Source organism: Filicampus tigris, chromosome 17, assembly GCF_054856515.1.
Source record: "Filicampus tigris isolate MCC_2025a chromosome 17, RoL_Ftig_1.0, whole genome shotgun sequence".
Taxonomy (NCBI): Eukaryota; Metazoa; Chordata; class Actinopteri; order Syngnathiformes; family Syngnathidae; genus Filicampus; species Filicampus tigris.
In genome coordinates this window covers 981041-1001495 of record NC_141233.1, presented here as the reverse complement: position 1 = coordinate 1001495, position 20455 = coordinate 981041, and the positions used below count along the sequence as shown (strand labels likewise).

General features: G+C 39.7%; 1 protein-coding gene across 3 annotated transcripts in view; it reads left to right on the top strand.

Annotated features, from left to right (window-relative positions):
- The window catches only part of hyou1 (hypoxia up-regulated 1), a 39225-nt gene extending 20117 nt beyond the window's left edge, over window positions 1-19108 (top strand). For all 3 annotated transcript variants that reach the window (XM_086012101.1, XM_086012103.1, XM_086012102.1), the window contains exons 18-24: window positions 9410-9570; window positions 9658-9745; window positions 14638-14894; window positions 14989-15073; window positions 17686-17947; window positions 18027-18131; window positions 18228-19108. In XM_086012101.1, the coding sequence (XP_085868227.1) occupies window positions 9410-9570; window positions 9658-9745; window positions 14638-14894; window positions 14989-15073; window positions 17686-17947; window positions 18027-18131; window positions 18228-18274 (1005 nt within the window). In that variant the 3' untranslated portion in view covers window positions 18275-19108. The remainder of the gene's footprint in view (window positions 1-9409; window positions 9571-9657; window positions 9746-14637; window positions 14895-14988; window positions 15074-17685; window positions 17948-18026; window positions 18132-18227) is intronic.
- The last annotated feature ends 1347 nt before the right edge of the window (window positions 19109-20455 follow it).

Here is a 20455-nt window from a genome sequence, read left to right as displayed (position 1 = left end):
TAACAATTCTCGCTCCCCACCCCTCCACCCACTCTCCGCCGCAACTATAAATAATAGCATTGGTATATAAAATGGTTATAGGTACACCTCTGCATAACATCGTATCCTTGTTAGCATAAAGGAAACAAAAAGAGCTATAGCAACTTACAAGAATAAGATTATTAACATTGTCTATTAGTCTGTAAAAGAAAAGATTTGAAGTGCATCAATTTGCCTGAAATTCAAAAAATAATATTGTTTAAGATGTAAACATTTTTGACAGACTTACTGCACCATTTGCTGCTGAAAATAAAATTCAACAAAATCAATAAATAACAAATTCAAATTGACTTAAGCAACATTAACTCAGGAACATAATATATAAAACACTTTAACCTACAAAACAAAAATGAATAAAACAATTTGTGCTTTTTTTTTTAATCAAAATGAGGAAGCCAAGATTAATGGTTAATACTCGCTGCGCACAATGGGCAATTAGAGCGCCACTGCCAACTGCTGGAGTGGATGTGTAATTACACTTTATTGTAGTACGGCGGAAAAAAAGCATGTTCCCCTGGGCCACACGCGCCCCCTCCCCCTCCACACTATTTGAGAAGCACTGGTGTAAGGGCTCTTTAGTGTGAGGCATGGTTGCACATCGTCCAGGGCTTCTTGAGAACAGAAACCTCAGAACTGATGAGTTACTTTTACGTCAGGGCAGATTGTTAACTAACCTCCAATCTTGTCATATTGGCTACCATTGCATGCAGCCAATAAACCTTTTAAAGGTTTTTAAAAGCCATGTAAACGCATGCAACAAAGCAAATATGCCCTTTTTCGGGTTTTAAAAATTCAGAATATCAAGGGTTACTCCCTTGCCTACCCGAATATGCGTGCATGTATATGCCGATCACAATATCCAGAATGCACGGACAGTCTGCTCATGCTCAACCGCAAGGAATCTTCATCTTCATAGTACAGGAAGTACTTGCATGGAATGTTGGTCTTTGTAGTGTAGGAAGTGCTTGTGTGCGCGGCATCATCGCCGCAGCGAGCCTAACTTGAATGCAATTGTTTTCTCTGCGGCGTTGTCACATTATTTTCTATCTCTATGGTAAAAATGACGCAGTGTGTATATAGGCACATATCTGTGTATGATAAGGCCGTATGTCTGGCGTGCAACTCGCCGAAAATACACAAGCAGAGAGGTAAACAATCATGGCGAAACTCACTTGCATACTTTTGGAATGCGGAGGAAACAAGACTGCTTTATTCCTGTGGTGAGTGACTTGAATATGTTTTATTGAGTGTAGCAAGTAACAAGGGGAAATTACGTCTATGTGTGTCGCCCTTTCCATTGGTTTATTAAAACGTGGGCGTAGATCTGTCCAGTCACGCAAACAAACAGGTCTTTCTGAATGTTTCAGAAATTGGAATTTTGACCTTAACCCGAATATTGACTGCATGTAAATGTATTGATGACTGCACTCATCACGTTATATTGATGATTGCACTCATCACGTTATTCTAAATCATTTAACTGGATTAAGGCTTGAGCAGCGACTGCTGCAAGGTCTCAATTGCAATTGGAGAAATTACTCTTCTTCTTTATGAATAGCATTTTTGAGGGCCTAGTAATGCACGAAAACTCATGAAACATGGCATGCACATTGGGCCTGTTGAAAAATTTGATATGTTATAGTTGTCATACACTGTGATTGAACGATGGGACCTTGGCTATGAAAACTGTGAGGCACGTGTAGCACCTCGAGACGCACAAAAAAAGTCAGTTGGAAGCCATATCCTAAAATTAACAGGAGGTAAGATTTTTTTGAATATACAATTTTAACTTATTTTTGCGTTTTACAGACAGCGGTCAAACTTGTATCACTTTTAACTTCTGTACCATCGCAAGGCCTGGGAGATTGATTAACTCATTCAGTAACAGGCATTTACCCTCTTTTACCCTAACGATTGAAAAAAAATAAAATAAATACAAGTTCCTGGGATTGAATGGCTGGACTGTGAAAATACATAAATATGTGTTTGGGATTGAATGAGTTAAAAAGGATGCAAATATTTTCACTCTACTATATGATGGGGGTTGGGTTTAAATTTTGCGTTTCATAATTCCTTCACCACAAATCAGGAAATGTTTAACGCCTTTTTACAAGACCCAAAAACAACACAAAACTTAACGGACAATGCGGACCAAACTTTGACATCAGTGGTACAGGGACCGAGCAACCCCTATTCCACGTAGTGACACAGTCGAGCTTCTTCTCAAAGTCCACAAAACACATGTAGACTGGTTGTGCGAACTCCCATAACCCTTCGAGGACCTTGCAGAGGGTGTAAGGCTGGTCCACTGTTCCACGGCCGGAAAGAAAACCACATTGCTCCTCATGAATCCGAGATTTGACTTCCAGACGGACCCTCCTCTCCAGAACCCCAGAATAGACCTTAGGAGAGAGGCTGAGGGGTGTGATTCCTCTGTAGTTGGAACACACCCTCTGGTACCCCTTCTTTAAAAGGAGGACCACCACCTCGGTCTGCCAATACAGAGACTGTCATCAATGTCCATATAATGTTGTAGAGACGTGTCAACCAGGACAGCCTCACGACATCCAGAGGATTTATGAACACCGGGCTGATCTCATCCACCCCGGGCTTTGCCACCGATGAGCTTTTTAACCTCTCCGGTTACTTCAACCACAGAGATGGGAGAGCCCAGCTCAGAGTCTCCAGGCTCTGCTTCCTTCAAAGGCGTGTTGGTGGAATTGAGGAGGTCTTACGGCCACAGCTCTGATCGGCCGCCTCAACAATGGAGGCACAAAACATGACAACTCTGAAACTCTTTCTGACAGCATTCCTTAAAGTGGAAGTCAACCCAAACATATTTTTTTCCATATTTTCTATGCAGGTGCACTAGTTGAAACAAGGCATTCTGATATTGCATTTGTTGAATAAGAGTTTATCCACCCGTTTTTAGCCACCTCTGGGGGTGGCTATTTTGACACTTCTGTCGACTGAAAATGACATCACAATTGCTCAGGCAACAACCAATCACAGCTCACCTGTTTTCTGAAGCTGAGCCATGATTTGTTGTGATCTGAGCCCTGAGCATCCGGTTTGCCAGTCTTCATCATTTCAGCTGATAAGGCACAATTATGGTTACTAGCCTGGTAATTTAAACACGGCCGAAACTTTTTATTTTTTTTATTGAAAAGCACAATGCGCATTCAATTAGAAAAATATGAACAATTTCTTATTGCTTTTCCGTTTTACAAATATAATGAACTAAACAACAGAGGAGGAGCATGGTAACCTATCGCACTGCCATTGTTTTACAAAAGAAAAAAGTATGAGTTTAAACAAAATCACTTGTTATAGTTTTAACATATTCTGTCCACTTAGACCATGTTAGGTAGAAAGCGTCCAGTTGTAACTTAAGTGTAAAGGAAATCTTCTCCATAATGAAGATCTCACTAATAACATTAATCCAGTCATCTGTCCTCTTAGGTTTGAGCCACTTCCTTGTCAATGCTTTTTTACTTGCCGCCAGTAGAATGTAAATGAGTTTCTTGTCCTTATTACTCGTGTGTGGCAGATCCATTTTACACAGGTACATCAATTTAAAGGACAAGGGAAGAACAATATGGAATACATTTTGCAAATGATAATGAATGTCCAACCAATAGTTTTTTTATCACAGCACATTCCCAAAATGTGTGGAAATGGTTGGCCCCACCATCTCCACATCTCCAACACGTATCTCCTGTTCCTTGATATTTCTTCTGTGCTGGTGTTACAAAAAATCTCATTGTGTTCTTCCAGCAAAATTCACGCCAGATGTTTGATATATATATGTCCATTCCTCTCCTGTGATAGTAATCCTCCCTTCCCTTTCCCACTTCTCCTTCACATAGTGTGTGTGCCCCCCTCCTTACCCACCAGGATGCTATCGTACAATTTAGATAAATGATCTTGATTGGAGAAATTAATTTTATTAATGACATAAATGTTTGTAAAAAAACCTTCTTCAGTTTTCTTTTTAATAGTCTTATTAAAGTAGTGTCTGATCAGAATTCAACCCATAATATTGTTTCAAAATGTCAAATGGTTCCCTTGTGGACGAATGAGTTGTAATCTGTTAAACCTTTCAAGAACCAGGATTTGAATCTGTCATGGTATTTATTGGGGGTAAACTGAGTCGTAAGCACACCATCGATACAATTTTGTGTCCCCCCTCCCAAGTTGCATATTTTTATCATTTAATTTAAAGCTACAATCATCATACTGGACAATTTTTCTTTAAAATTAACTTCCTGTTGCAATTTGGTGTCAAATAATAACGCTCTCCAAGGAATATTCTTGTTTTCTCCTCTAAGTCTTTCCATCCTGCTGTGTAAATCGGAGAGCACATGCACACAAGTAGCCTCAGCTGGGCGGCATAGAAATATTCACGTAAACATGGAAGGTTTCTACCTCCCCTGTTTTTCTTCAACTGTAATGTATTGTACTTAATCCTCGGCTTTTTGCCCATACATATATATCTTGATATAATTCTGTCCCATTCTAAAAGTTGCTTTTGTGGTATTGAAAATGATAGATGTAATGGCAAAAATTCTGTTTTACCATTAGCTTCAATGTTGGTAGTCGAAGGTAGTTCTGACTCGTCCATAGTAGCACATCTTATCCATGCATGATTTGAATTTCTTTGAATTACTCACACAGACTCAAAGTTCCTTTTTTGTCTTCTTGTATTGAAGGTTTTGTAATCTTTGTAATCAAACTTTGTAAGTGAGCAATGTCATTCAGTACAGCAGGTGGATAACATGTAGTTAAGACTATAAGCATGGTCAAAAGCTGTTTGCTTCCGTCACTACCAGCACACTGTATACAGAAATTGTCTGCTATGCTACTACTACTGCAAGTGCATTAAATCTTTGTTGACAGAATTTGAGATATTACTTTATGATGACAAAATTGATGACATCCCATGACAAGGATTGGTTCTCACAGTAGACATTGGAATGAGTACAGCAATTGAGGGAGAACAGTCATTCGTATAGAATCAATTCTAGAGTTAAGATCCAGAAACGGTAAAGCATTCCATCTTTGTAAATCTGATTGTAATTTGGTATTTATAGGCCTGTAATTGACCTCATACATCTTTGAGAAATCTCTATGTAATACGATACTTAAGTACTTGACCATTTCTGCATCCCACTTCCATTTATATCTCTCTGTGATATGTAGGGGTGGGTCATAATTTAAAATTAACACTTGGGTCTTGTTTACATTAATTTTATAGCATGAAAAAGATCCATATTCAATTGTTCTTATTATCATGGGTACTGTCTGTTTAGGTTGGATTATGGTCAATAGTAAATCGTCAGCAAACAGAGCAAGTTTTTGCTCTTCACGAGCAGTCGTCATCACTTTAATATCTTTTCTTTGCTTTATCCACTGACCTAATGGTTCAATATACAAGGCAAAGAGAAGTGCAAAGAGATTACACCCCTGTCTATTTCCTCTTTGTAATTCTGTTGACTCCGTGAGGTCGCCATGGTTTATGATATAATCCTGAAATCACCTCAATTATTGATTTATGAAATCTAAATTTGTCGAGTACTTTGTATAGAAATGTCCACCCCATGGGGTCAAAAGCTTTCTCTGCATCCACACCAATAATCAAGGTCTCTTGTTTCTATTGAATGGCATGTCGCATTATACTTAAAACTCTTCTGACACTGTCTTGTGTCTGTCTATGCTTTATAAACCCTGTCTAGTCTTTATGTATCAGATCGGCAGAATCACTTCCAATCACTTCGACAAAATAGATGTAAATAGTTTGTAGTTGATATTTAAGACACTGATTGGACGGTAGTTACTACATGGTACTCTGTCCTTGCCTTCTTTCGGAATTATGGATATTATTGCTTCATTCCATGATTTTGGAGTCACCTTTTCGAGCACCCAATTAAATGTTTTAAGTAAAGTTGGAATCAATTGGGTCTCCATGGCAATGTACCATGCCGAACCGAATCAGTCTGCTCCTGCCATTTTCCCACTTTTTAGTCTCTTAAAAACCCAATGAATTTCCTCTTTTGTTCTTGTTGCAAGTAGTTTATCATTCTGCTCATCTGTCAAAATTGGTAAATCTAACTGAAAGCGTCTATGCGTTCATGATTGTCTATGCAGGTCAGAGAGTATAGGTTTCTGTAATAGTTTTGGAAACATTGTTTAATTTTCTCTTGTTCCACTTCCATTTTGTTATTTAAGGGATTCATAATTTTATATATTGTTCTCTCCGCTTGTTGTTTCGTTACTTTATAGGAAGGCAATTTTAAAGATCTCCCACCTGCATCATAATGTTTTTTTTAGAAAGATACGTTTTTTTCTGTACCTCCAATGTGTTAATATCATTTATTTCCTTCTTCAATTGTTGCATTTCAGTTCAGACTTTACTTCACTTTTCAAATTCCTAGAGTGTTCATGTTGAAGTTTCAACAATTTTTTCTTCAAGACATGCCAGTTTGTGTTGGTTAGCTTTCTTCTGGTGAGTAGATATACTTATAAATTTACCTCTCATAACTGCTTTAAATGTGTCCCAAAGGATTCCAGGGGAGACCTCATTGTTATTATATTTAATAGTCTTTAATGGCATCCATTAATTTACTTTTATTTTCTGGGTAATTCAAAATATTATTCATTTTCCAAAGAGTACATCTTCTATTACTTGTAAGGCAGACCTTAACAATGACAGGATTGTGGTCAGAAATCGTACAAGGCCCAATATCACAACCTTTCATCAAATGTAAGTCATTTTTAAACGTAAAGCTATAGTCCGATCGGGTATAAACATCATGTGGATGAGAGTAATGAGTATATTGTCTTTTTGTCGCATTACATTCTCTCCACACATCTACTACACCTATCTCTTCCATAAGGTGTAGGATATTTTTTCTGATCTTTTTAAAGCGACTTTTGCTATTCGAAGAGTCAAGTGCATAATTTGATGCTATGTTAAAATCACCACATATTAAGATCCCTTGACTTTTCGTTATTAACTCCAAGATATGTCTGTAAAAATACCAGTCACTGCCAGGAGGTGCATACACATTAAATAAAGTTGTGAGTTTACCTGAAATCTTCCCTATTGTCATGACATATCTGCCTTCTTTATCCTTATATTCTGAGAAATGCTCATAATTCAGTACCCCAGATATCTGCGTCGCCTCGCCTTCGTCCTGAGCTATCTGAAGAGTAAAATACTTGTTTAAAGCCTGACTTATTCAGCTTTAAGTGCTCCTCATCTGTAAGGTGTGTTTCTTGTATAAAAGCAATTTCTGCTTTTTCTTTTTTCAGTTTAGACAGCATTTTCCACCTTTTAACTGGACTTTGCAAACCATTAATATTAATAGTAACAAGTTTTAAATATCTGTCATACATTTGGTAATATTAGGAATATTATACATAGGTTCCCAGCTCCTCGACATCAGCGTCAAACTCTGAACAAAATATGAACTTAACAACCGAAAACATGAAAAAAAGAAATGAAATTATTTCTTCCAAGGTAGGATACCATGAAACAGACCCTGACAGCCGTGCCCTCTGGTCCCTGCGAACTGCTGTCTTCGAGGCGGTGCACAACCTCTCTCACCCCGGTAGGAAACAGTCTGTGAGGTTAGTTTCGCAGAGGTTCGTGTGGCAGGGGTTGAAGAAGGATGTGCGGGCCTGGGTGGATTATTGCATGGCCTGTCAGCAGTTCCCCTCACCTCCTCTGATGTGGCCTCCGCTTTCATCAACACGGGGGTGGCCCGTTTTGGTACCCCATCCGACCTCTCCTGATAGGGGGGCCACAGTTCACCTCTGAGCTATGGAACGCCGTTGCCGATGGTCTTGGGGTCAAGCTGCATCGCACCGCTGCCTATCATCCCCAGGCCAAAGGGTTGTGTGAAAGGTTCTACCGCTCGAAGGCAGCCCTGCGTGCAAGCTTGAAGGACAGTAACTAGTTGGACAGACTGCCTTAGGTCATTCTTGGCCTCAGATGCGCCTACAAGGAAGACCTACAGTCCTCTTCAGCCGAGCTCGTTTATGGCCAAGACCTCCACGTGCCTGGGGAGTTCATTCCGGATGCCAAGAGACCCTGGTCGCCAGTTGAGCAACGCTCCTCCCTGCTGGAGACTTTGGGCACGTTCGCTCCAGTTCCCACTTTGCAGCACGGCCCTCATGTTTTCCATTTTCCACCTGGAAAACTTTCCGCCTGCGCTCAGCAGACTTTGTTTTCGTTCGCCAGGGTGCACACCGCGGCCCGCTGCGCCCCCCATATGACGGGCCGTTCAGGGTCCTGCAACATGGTGATAAGGACCTCGTCATTGATTTTGGGGGTAAGCCTGAGACAGTCTCGGTAGACAGGGTTAAGCCGGCTCATGTGGACTTTTCCAGGCCTTTGGTGCTGGCTCGACCTCCTCCCCGAGGCCAGCCTCCCCGCCCCGCTGCTCCGGACTTGTGTTAGCCGCAATTGCTAGCGCTACTCGATATCGGCTTACTGAATTCAAAACTGCCTCCAGGTCGTTTTTTTTGGTGTATTTCTCTGCCACTCAATGTAATCTTCAATGGATGAAATCAAATGTCTCACAATCAGAAGGGGGGTCTCCCTCACGGCACAGCCATCACTGTGTGTTCCGACCGGAAGCACCGGCCGAAACTTAATTTATCTTCTGTAAAGGTTTCTACAACTGGTCTGGTCCTGTCCGTCTAGGCTAAAGTCTCTGGATGTTGTGGGGTTCTAATGGGTGACCCGCCTCTACAACATCGAATGGACATCGGGGACTGTGGGGAAAAAAAAGCAGTTTATCAGTTTATAAGTCTTCACAAGTGACATCTTAGGCATCTTATCTGATACACAAGGTTATCATTTACCTGAGCAATAGACAGCAGTCACTCTTGAGCCGAACATGTCTCATACCAGTCATACCAGAGTGGTTGCTGAATGCACTTGTCTACTGGGCCCAAGTTGAGCATTATTTGTTCAATATATGCAATCTCACACCATGCTTTTCATTAACATACAGTATTGCACATTTTTCACCAATACTATTCCACATCATGTTCCACATGATTTCATATTTTTTAATTCAACATTCCAGCATTCACATGTAATTTCTCCAGAAATTGCATTTTCTAGTTGTGTGTTGTATTAGTTTAAGAAGGCGCAATACAGTACATTTTATGACCAAGTCATGCAAAAACCTGAAATTGAAAAAGGCTACACATACTTATGACATAAGATATTATGAAAACAAATACATCATACATTATTGGTTAATACAAAAACAAGCACATTGTATATGCAAACTATTGTGATTATTAGTATGAATTTAAAATTCCTATTACAGTAAACGTTCCATTTATTCTGTAGGAGGAAAAGGATGATGAAAAGAGATCCAAGACAGAAAGGGATGATGAAAACGTAGCTAAACCTCTGAAAAAGGCAAAGATCTCAGAGGACATCGCAATTGAGCTCATCATCAACGATGTGATGGATCCCACTGATAATGACCTTAAAATTTCTATGAAGAAGTAAGGAATCCATTTTCATTACTGTTTTTGCACCCTGCTTCTGTTGCTCCGTGGTTTTATCAGGCAAAAACTTGTTTATCTTTTCAGGCTGCAAGACTTGACAGATCGAGACCTGGCCAAACAGGAAAGGGAAAAGATGCTCAACACCCTGGAAGCATATATCTTTGAAACTCAGGTAAGCGCAAGCATTCTTTTTAATAATACATTAGTTTTCCTCGAGTTTCTGTAATTGTTTTCACTAATATTGTAGGTGACTGTATATGGGTTGCTCTAAGTAAGCATTGCTTGGCCAGACGCTCAAATGCTAACACAGTTCAAGAAGCCAGTATGTTTTCCTCTTTAAAATCCATCACCAGATTTCGCTGTTTAGAATACTGCATATATACTATCTGCCATTTTGTCCGACTGGACCAAATAGTTATTGCCTACAAGCCGGTCCAACTACCATTTTAAATGGGTTTCCGTTGGCATTTCCGACTACCAACTTCGAACCAAAAAAAATGGGGCGATGTTTTCATACTACCGATCGCATTTTACAGTAATAGTCTGGCTGCCTGTGTTAATTCCAATGGGTTTAATATGTAAAGAAACCCCCCAAGAATTATCAGTTGCTAAAGTGTGTGTATACATTTTTTACGGGACACCCGTATGATCTTTGTGTTGGTCTCTGAGGGGAACTGGAAGCACCTTTTTGGGAGTGAATGAGATACTAACCAGTGAATAAAGGTGCAAGTTTTAATGTGTGTTAGGGAGACTGACGAGCTCTTTCAGCACTTCAAAGAGACCTAATCTAACAGCAGATAATGATAACAACTGTACCAATGCCCACCAAATGCAAATGCATGAAGGTTCACTTTCACATCATGAATACCGTATTTTCCAGTCTATAAATTGCTCCGTAGTACAAGTACCAGCCATAAAATGCATAATAAAGAAGGAAAAAACATAAGTTGCACTAGAGTGTTTTAAGCTTGAACACGTGGCTCCTACGCACTTGTGGCCACCTTGACTTTGCTTTTATTGACAATTTTAACCTATTCTGGAATCGCCCGTCTTTTTACCAGCCGGATGGTGTTCATCCGAACTCTCTTGGTAGCAAGATTTTAGCTGCTAACATCCACCATGTCGTAACCAATTCCACTCCCAGCTGACTCTTGTTTACCAATCATATTTCTTCTTCTACTCATAAACGCTGCAATGACAATGTCACTACCATCACTTACAGGCCAATACCAGCTGCTCACAGTACCACCACCCTCACTAGCTCCCCCTGCAGGCCCTCATTATCATTACCACTATCGGACAACTTTCCCATTGAAACCATCACCGGCAGACGCTTCCCTTGCACACACAAACAACGTGGTTTTAACAGTGGTAATCTAGTATATGTTAATACTGCTCATTCGTACCACCATGAGCGCACGTCCAACACAATAATTAATCCGGCCGTGCTGAACGTGCGCTCCCTTTTAAACAAAACTTTTATCATAAACGACCTGATTTTAGACAATAATTTACATGGTATACTTTTGTCTGAGACATGGCTTGGTACAGATGCTCCAGTTGCTCTCAACGAGGCTTGCCCACCGAATTTTAACTTTTTATTTTCTACAAGGGATGGCAAAAGAGGAGGCGGGACTGCATCAATTTTTATTAATACTCTTTTATCAAAGGAGATCATTTTTAGCAGCTATTTATCGTTTGAACACCATGCCTTTGTTTTTAGCAGTCCCCCTATTCTCTGCATTACCGTCTATAGACCTCCCCATCATTCCACTTCTTTTATTATAGAATTTTCAGAATTCTTATCCATTTTATATTCCAGTTATAACAGGATATTAATAACTGGCGATTTTAATATACACATGGACAACATCTCGGACCCACTATCCAGAGATTTTTCAAACCTTTTAAACTGCTTGGATTTTAAACAGCACGTCTTGCAGCCAACTCACAACAGAGGACACACCCTGGATTTGGTTATAACCTATGGCTTGTCTGCTGGTGTGTCCTCTGTTGTTGACTTGGCAGTGTCAGACCACTACTGTGTCTATTTTAACATCGCCAGTTTTAACCATCTAGCAGTCCCGGTCAGAACAGTGAAGAAACGCTACCTATCTTCTGAGGTGGCTGCAAATTTTATCGAGATCTTAAAAAACACTCCTGCTGACATTTTACCTGCACCCTGTGATCTTACTGTTGACAACTTTAACCTACATCTTAAATCATCATTAGATTCAGTAGCTCCACTTTTAATTAAAACAACAAAAACAAAGACTGTACCCCCGTGGAGAAACAATGCTATCAAAATATCAAAGAGAAAATGCAGGAGTGCAGAGAGGAGGTGGAGAAAAAGTAAACTTACAGTACACTATGAAATTTTATGCGAACAACTGAAATCCTACAATAAAACAGTAAAACTGGCAAGATCTTCCTATTTCTCAAACCTCATTACAGTCAATAAAAACAACCCCAGGGTTCTCTTCTCCACCTTTGAACTTTTAACTAGTTCTGATTTTAATAAGTCCCCACAGAGACCAACAGATGCTCTCTGTGAGGACTTTGCAGACCACTTCAGAAGTAAAATCGATGACATAAGATCCAGTCTTTTAGCCCGTCAAAACACAAGTTTTAATAAACCCGGACAATCATATTTACATGAGGAAACACTGGAAAGTTTTGCCCTGGTTGATGCAAGGACACTTGTTCGAGTTTTCTCCCAGGTAAACCCAACAACCTGCCTTTTGGATCCAATTCCCACATTTCTTTTTAAGACATTTTATGGATTTTTTGAGGAACAAATTTTAAATATAGTCAATTGCTCTCTTCAGACAGGCGTCTTCCCCGCTGCCTTTAAAACGGCAGTGGTGAAGCCCCTTCTGAAGAAGAGCGGTTCTGACCCGAGCGTTTTTAATAATTACAGACCCGTTTCCAACTTACCGTTTTTAAGTAAGATTTTAGAAAAACTGGTTTTCATCCAGTTGAATCATTTTTTAAATACAAATAATATTTTGGAGAAATATCAATCTGGTTTTAGGATGAACCACAGTACGGAGACTGCTCTTTTAAGGATTTTAAATGATATTAGGTGCACTGCAGACGTGAGAAAACTCACAGTCTTGGTGCTACTGGAACTAAGCGCTGCTTTTGATACAGTAGATCACCAAATTTTATTAAATAGACTTAAAAATCTAGTGGGCATCTCTGGTACTGTTTTTGACTGGTTTTATTCCTATCTCACAGACCGATATTTCTTTGTAAGTATGGATACTTGTTCCTCTAAAACTCATGAAATTAAATGTGGGGTTCCTCAAGGTTCGATTTTAGGCCCCCTACTTTTTAATCTTTATATGCTTCCCCTCGGGGATGTCATCAGGGGACACGGCATCAGCTTTCACAGCTATGCTGATGACACGCAGCTGTATATTGCCGTGTCTCCTGATGACACAGGACCCATTGATACCCTTTTAAATTGCATTTTAGATATCAAGTCATGGATGGCAGATAATTTCCTACAGCTCAATCAGGACAAGACTGAGGTTTTAGTTATCGGTCCCGAAGGTCAGAGAGAGAAGCTTTTACCAAAACTACACATTTTTAATCCCTCACACTGTGTGAAGAACCTTGGTGTCATTTTTGACTCTGAGCTCAGTTTTATTCCTCATATTAAAAATGTAACCAAGATTGGTTTTTATCACCTTAAGAATATCGCCAGAGTCCGCCCGTTTCTCTCTCAGGCTAACACGGAAGTGCTGATGCATGCCTTTATTTCCTGTCGTTTAGATTACTGTAATGCCCTGCTCTCTGGCCTCCCGAAAAATAGCATTTCACCACTGCAACTACTGCAGAATTCAGCCGCTCGGGTGCTGACGAGAACCAGAGAGCGGGAGCACATTACGCCAGTTTTGAAATTGCTGCATTGGCTCCCTGTGTGTTTCAGGATCGATTTTAAAGTACTTTTATTAGTTTATAAATGTGTTAATGGTCTTGGGCCATCTTATTTATCTGATTTGCTTTTATCATACCAGCCCTCGCGGATCCTGAGGTCCTCTGGCGCCGGCCTTTTATTTATTCCAAGGGTGAGGACCAAAATGCATGGCGAGGCTGCATTCAGCCGTTTTGGTCCTCACCTTTGGAATAGCCTGCCAGAGGATGTCAGGTCTGCAGAGACTGTTGATATTTTTAAGAGGAAGCTCAAGACACACCTTTTTAGTTTGGCTTTCAACAACTTTTAAATAATTTATCTTTTCTTTTGATTGAAGATAATTCTATGTTTTGCTTTGAATGTTTTAAAGCACTTTGAGTTGCATTTTTATGTATGAAAAGTGCTATATAAATAAAATGTGATTGATTGATAGAGTATAAGTCGTATTTTGGGGGGAAATTTATTTGATGAAATCCAACACCAAGAACAGACATGTCATTTAAAATTTAAATGACGAACTATTTAAAATAAAAATAGAGTAGAAGCAACAACACAGATAACGTACGCTTACGTTACATTACACAACGCCCCCCAAACCCCCGGAAGCCAACTCTCTTCGCGTAACGCTAATATTAAATGCACAAGCTAGCATCTCTGTCGCGTAACGCTAATATTAAATGCACAAGCTGGGCAATGAGTAAAACAAATACATTTAGACAATTAGACCGCTGACGGTGAATAGTTACAGGGCCGGGCAGCAAACGGTATAGACTTGTATAAACATGTCCGTGGCAGAAAAAAGGTTGGGGATCACTGCTCTAAAGAAGCCTTCGAGACGTTTGTGGTTTAGTGTGAAAATAACATGTGAAATGATATACTGGTAATAATGTGTTCATAATTTCACACATAAGTCGCTCCAGAGTATAAGTCCCACGCCCGGCCAAACTATGAAAAAAAACTTGACCTAGTACCATATTTTCCGGACTATATCTTTAAAACCAAAAGGGGCAAAAGTACGAAAGCATTTTAATTGAATTTTCAACACCCAAAACCCTGCAGAGAATATGTTTATGGAAATGCAAGATTGTAATAAAGCACAGCAGAAAAACAAACTCCACATGATATTTACATGCCTTTTCCAGGACAAATTATACCAGGAGGATTACCAGATGGTGGTGACAGAAGAGGAGAGGGAGCAGATATCCTCAAAGCTAAATGAAGCATCAGCTTGGATGGATGACGATGGCTACATTGCCACCATCAATCAACTCAAGGAAAAGCTTTCTCAGCTCAAGCATCTGTGCAAGGACATGTTTTTTAGGGTGGAAGAGCGACGCAAGAGGCCTGATCACCTCGCCACCCTGGACAGTATGCTCAACACCTCCAGCATCTTCCTGCGGTGAGCATTGTTGACATGGAAGTCTGAAGATGCTATGTTTATATTTCCTTTGTTCTGATTTGTTTTTTTTGTTTTTGTTTTCATTCTTTCAAAGGAGTGCAAAGCTAATTCCAGAAGAGGATCAAATATTTTCTGAAGTTGAACTGAATGTGTTAGAAAAAGTGATCAATGAGACAATGGTAGGTGAAGTTTACTTTTCTTATTCCCAATCACTCTACTGTTAAACCTAAGGCTAGGTTCACACCACAGGTCTTAATGCTCAATTGGATTTTTTTTAAAACTTTTTTTTTGTGTGTGTGTTAAAGGGCTTTTTTTGTGATTAGATTTACCACAAATTACCCCGCCCCTTTTCGGGGCTGGGCTTGTTATTTTTTCGTTCTCAGCGCTCTACGTCACGGGAGTGAGCCAAGCGTGGTAATATTGCTGGCGTTGTCAGTTCTGTTGTCTAAAATGGCGACTGATTGCCACCAAAATGCAAATGCACATTACTACTCTTGTCCACTTCAACTTGTGAAAGTATAAAAGTGTTCTGCACAATAGTTTGGATTTATTGACATAAAACGTGATCTCATCATGATCACCTCCACAAAATCAAAAATACCGTGGCGATCGCTTCTCCACTTACACATGTTGAAGTGGACAAGACAATTAATGCGCACACGAACCCCGACTGTTTATATTTCTGACATTTAGCGATGCTAAACTCGTGTCAACTCTCGGGAGGCAGACAGCAACTGGCAGTGGGCAAGCAATCCGGCAAGCATGGATCTTTATCCACATCCAATGTGCACATCAGACTCCACAACAGAGTGTGGCCGCATTGGAATGTACCTTTTCGGCCGTTTCAAATTGGACGGCGTGTTGTATGTCGAAAAACTGTGGCCATTCCTCATCCAAATAAATGTGCACGTCCACTCGCTCCCACTTCAGTCTCTGTAAATATGCTGACTGGTGTTAAATGCCTCGCCCGTCCTAACTGTGATCAGCAAAGAAGCAGTGTGTTTTTTTTTTTTTTTTTTGTTTTTTTTTTTTTTTTTGCAAAGAAGCAAATTTACGATTTATGCTCGTCCCAGCATAAATCTATGTAGCTCTGCTCACTTCCACATTTCTTCATTTTCATATAAATCAGCCAAGGAGAGGTTAATCCTTTTGATATGTTGACGTGGTCATCATTAGTAAGGATGTCCACATGAATTGTGGTGCCAATTGATCACCATTTTTGGACGTTATAAGCAATGAAAGTACAATGATTTCCAATGGAGAGTTTGTAATCGGTCCCTCCAGTGACTCTGACCGAACAAGGATAGAACGGTAGGGGGCGCGGCCATTCTCCTCATTAACAAGAGGTGTTATTCATGGAGCCACTTATTTCCTGATTTCTCCCAAATTTATTGATAAAATAGAAAATGACAATTATTTTCATTTTCCTGATCAAAAAAAATATAAAATGAACTTGTTAGTGAAAACATGGCTATCACGGCCCAACCATCCCTTTAAGCCACAGGTGTCAAAGGCCCGGGAGCCAGATCTGGCCCGCCACATCACTTTATGTGGCCGGCCAAAGCAAATTATGTGCATCAACTTCATTTCTTGCTAAAATAGCAAATTGCCTACACTTTTAAAAAAAGGCGAGATATTGCAACCATTTTTTTCCAGTTCCCTTTTTAAAATAAATGGAATAATATCTAAAAAGAAAAAAAAAAGTTTTTAATTGGCCTCTCATTTCAGAACTAGCTATTTGTTGTGTATGTAATAAGCGGCGATCATACATTTATTTGAAGTCACAGTCATAACGGCCCTCTGAACGAAATGATGTGGCCCGCAACAAAAATGAGTTTGACACCCCTGGTTTAAGCGTTCATATTACATTATAAATGCGAACGCTGACTGCTGTACGAACACATGCGTCTCCAAAGTGACCACCATGCGCAGAAGAAGAGATGACGTCGCACATGACGTATTGTTTACTGAAGTAAATGTGGTCCAGCGTGTCGGGGCAATTCTACAGTGAAGCAATTCGGTAGGAGGTAGAAATACAGTATTTGGGGGAAATTACGAGGCGAGGATCTCATTTCATGGAGACATCACTAATGATGACATCACGTCATAACCGTGCATAAAAAATGAATCTGAACCGTGGCTGAATTACTACGATAACCATAAATGTTCACTTTGTTTCATCTTTCAAGTGGGATTAAAGTAAAATATAAAGCCAATAGTGTTACACAAAACAACTTTGTCGATTCGATCCCCTGCTGCCAGCAGTTTCCCTCTGCCTGCGCGAGTGCACGGAGCGTATTTTGGGCTCCAGATGACGTCAATGTCGGATATATGCGACCTGGTCGTTAAGACCACGAACACATTGGAAAAAGATGGGATACGTATCCAATCTAGGTCCACATATGAAAGCGACTCAGGTTGCATTTGAAAAAATCGGAATTGAAACGTTCAGACTGTCATAAAAAAATTAGATATCAGATCAGCATGTGGGCAAAAAAATCCAATCTGGGTCGCAATTTACCTGCGGTGAGAACCTAGCTTTAGTCGCACCCAAACTGAAAAAAAACGCAACTTATAACCGGAAAATACGGTATGCCAGCACAAAGGTGGCTAAATGTTGGGTTATCTAGTACAGTAGTTTTGCATGCTGCAATTGAATTTTTAGTTTGAACCTCTGTCAGTAAATGTCCTACTTTTATTACTGTTTTTATTAACAAAGAAAACTCTGGTCACCTGTTGTATAGAACATGTCTTTTTGAAGTAATGAATGAACACCTCACCATCTGTCCAGACATGGAGGAACGAGACTGCTGCTGAGCAGGAGAAACGCTCTCCAAAAGAGCGTCCAATCATGCTCTCCAAAGACATTGAAGCAAAGCTTTCCCTGCTGGACAGAGAAGTCAACTATCTGCTCAACAAGGCAAAGTTTGCCAAACCCAAGTCGAAAGCCAAAGCCAAGAATAACACCAGCTCTGACAAAAGCAGCAAGGCTAACAGCACAGCTGAACAGATAGTCATCCTACCCACAGAGGAGAGCTCCGACAAAACAACCAGTGGGTGACGCATGCACACTGAAAACATAATGATGCACCGATAGGTGATAAGTAGAATTTCTTATATTTTCAAATCTAGAAAGCCTGGAAGACAAGCTGCCAGTTGATGCTACACCCACAGAGGAAAGCACTTCTCAGATAGAAACTGATACCAAATCACAGCTCACAGAAGAAACAAAAACAGGTTGGTTTGCTGTACAATTTTTTGATGACAAGATTTCCTGCAAACTGAGTTCAGAAACTCTCTTATTTTTTTTTTTTCTTTTGTCCTCATTTTCAGGAACTGAGAAAACCAAATCTGAGAACCATATAGATGATGAATTATAACAACTCGCCCTGGGAAAGTTATCACAATATTTATTGACGGTGTAAATGTTGAAGTTTTTCATTTTTGACCTGATGTCCATTTGTTTATGTTGATTTGGTTAAAAGACTGGTGATGACTTGTCCCTCCCTTTTCTTATGTTGGTCTCGGCAGCATACGCTTCACACTGTGATGAAGAACTTTAACACTTTTTTTTTGTTTTACTTAATGTTGGTTTTTCCTCCTCTGCACTGTATTTTTATCCATATTGTTGTTGTATGCTGACGCCGATGAAACCCTCCTGACAGCCCAACATCCACCCCCACTTCTCCCGTGCTCTTGGAAGGAACAAGAAAACAACACGCCGATGAAACCCTCCTGACAGCCCAACATCCACCCCCACTTCTCCCGTGCTCTTGGAAGGAACAAGAAAACAACTTTAAATATCTACGTAACACATTAGGTTGAAGATGCAAATTAGATTATTGGTTTATTAAGAGTACAGTAATATCGACCATCTTATTTTTTAGTTGTCTGGTTTTTTTGGGGTTTTTTTTTTTTTACAGAGGAAGAAAAAAAAAAAAAGAATCGTGATGGTGCGTTCTGTAGTGGAAGTATGTATTTGATGGACATTTCTGGAAGCCAGGGGAGATACTCGTGATGGCATAATTGACAAAAACATGGACAGGACAATATGGAGTTCCGTATTGATTATTAAAAAACATTTGTCTAAAGTCAAGAGACTGTTATGACAAGTATACAGTATGTCTGAATAACTGCACCATTACTATTGACAGCCTGTTAAGTGGCAGATGACAACTAGCTTCTGAATAAACACATACCTTGTTGCCTCTGGAGTTGGAGTGCTCACTGCCAGAAAGATTTTGTGTGTGCTATTCTAAATGGTAGAGATAGACCGATATGCTTTTTTCAGGGTCGATACGGATACTGATCATTGGTAGTCAGGGAGGCCGATAACCGATATTTTGAGCTGATATTCATTTTCAGTAAAGGAAAATATTGGCATCAAAATTGAAAGAAAAAAATACTCTTTGTTGCAACGCCTTTAAGAATGTTTATTGAACAATGCTTCAGGTTTGCATAATGGTTTTTTTTTTTTTAATTTCAATAAATTTTTGACAATTTTTGATGCATCTGTTATAAAATTCTAACAGAAAGTTCAGGGAGCACCCGGGGTTGTCAGTATGTCTTAAAAAGGATAAATGAAAACTTAAACAATAGCTCCATGTAGTTTTCTACAGTAAATGAACATTTCAAATTGACAAATGTTAAACATTCACATATCTTTGTTTTGATTTCCACAGTTTTAAATTGATTTATCAACCAGCAGAGTTTTATAAAAGGCCGATGCCGATATTCGTCATAAAGCCAAATATTGGCCCAGCCGATAATCGGTCTATCCCTACCAAATGGAACTCCGTTATCTTCAGTTTATTTGAATGGAATAGACTTCATTTATGTTCATTTAGTGTTTTTTGAAAAATTCCAAATTTAAAAAAATAAGTAAAGCTTCTTGTTCAAAATGGGATTGTAAAGGTCGTTAAATGTAATTTTCATTTGTGTTGCTTGTCAATGACTTGTGTGATAGTCTTTCTTCATGGGCATGAAGATCTTTAATCTTAATGCAGTGCCACCAGCATTTCATCTCATTGTTTTGAATTATTTGGTTAATAAAATTACAACTCCCTGTATTGCAAAACAGTTGTAACACTCATATGCTTCTGGAGTTAGTGCCCTGTTACACGAACATCTTTTTTGGAGTTCATTTGAATGGAAAGGACAGTTCAATGCATTACATTACACCTTTAGCGGGCTGGGACACTATGGAAGATTTTTTTTTTAAATTTTAGACTGTATGGAAAAAGGAAAAAAGTACAGATAATTAATTGTTCACTGCTGGTTTTCTTAAATGAAATTTTAATGACTTTTGTAATCTTCATGAGCGAGTTCACAAATCCATTGGGTTTTTTTTTCCATCAATATGGCTTGTTAGCCTTAGCGAGCTGTTAGCCACAAAGTCTGACACTGCGCGGGAATCACTTGTCGCCAGCGCTGGGCACTTGACCCTTTTTTGACGGTCTGGCCGCGACCCTCCACCCTTGACCTGGGAACCCTTCCGGCCGCGACCCTCTGGCGATATTCATAAACATTGTCGGCACCCGCCCCGTTCCGCCCAACGACCC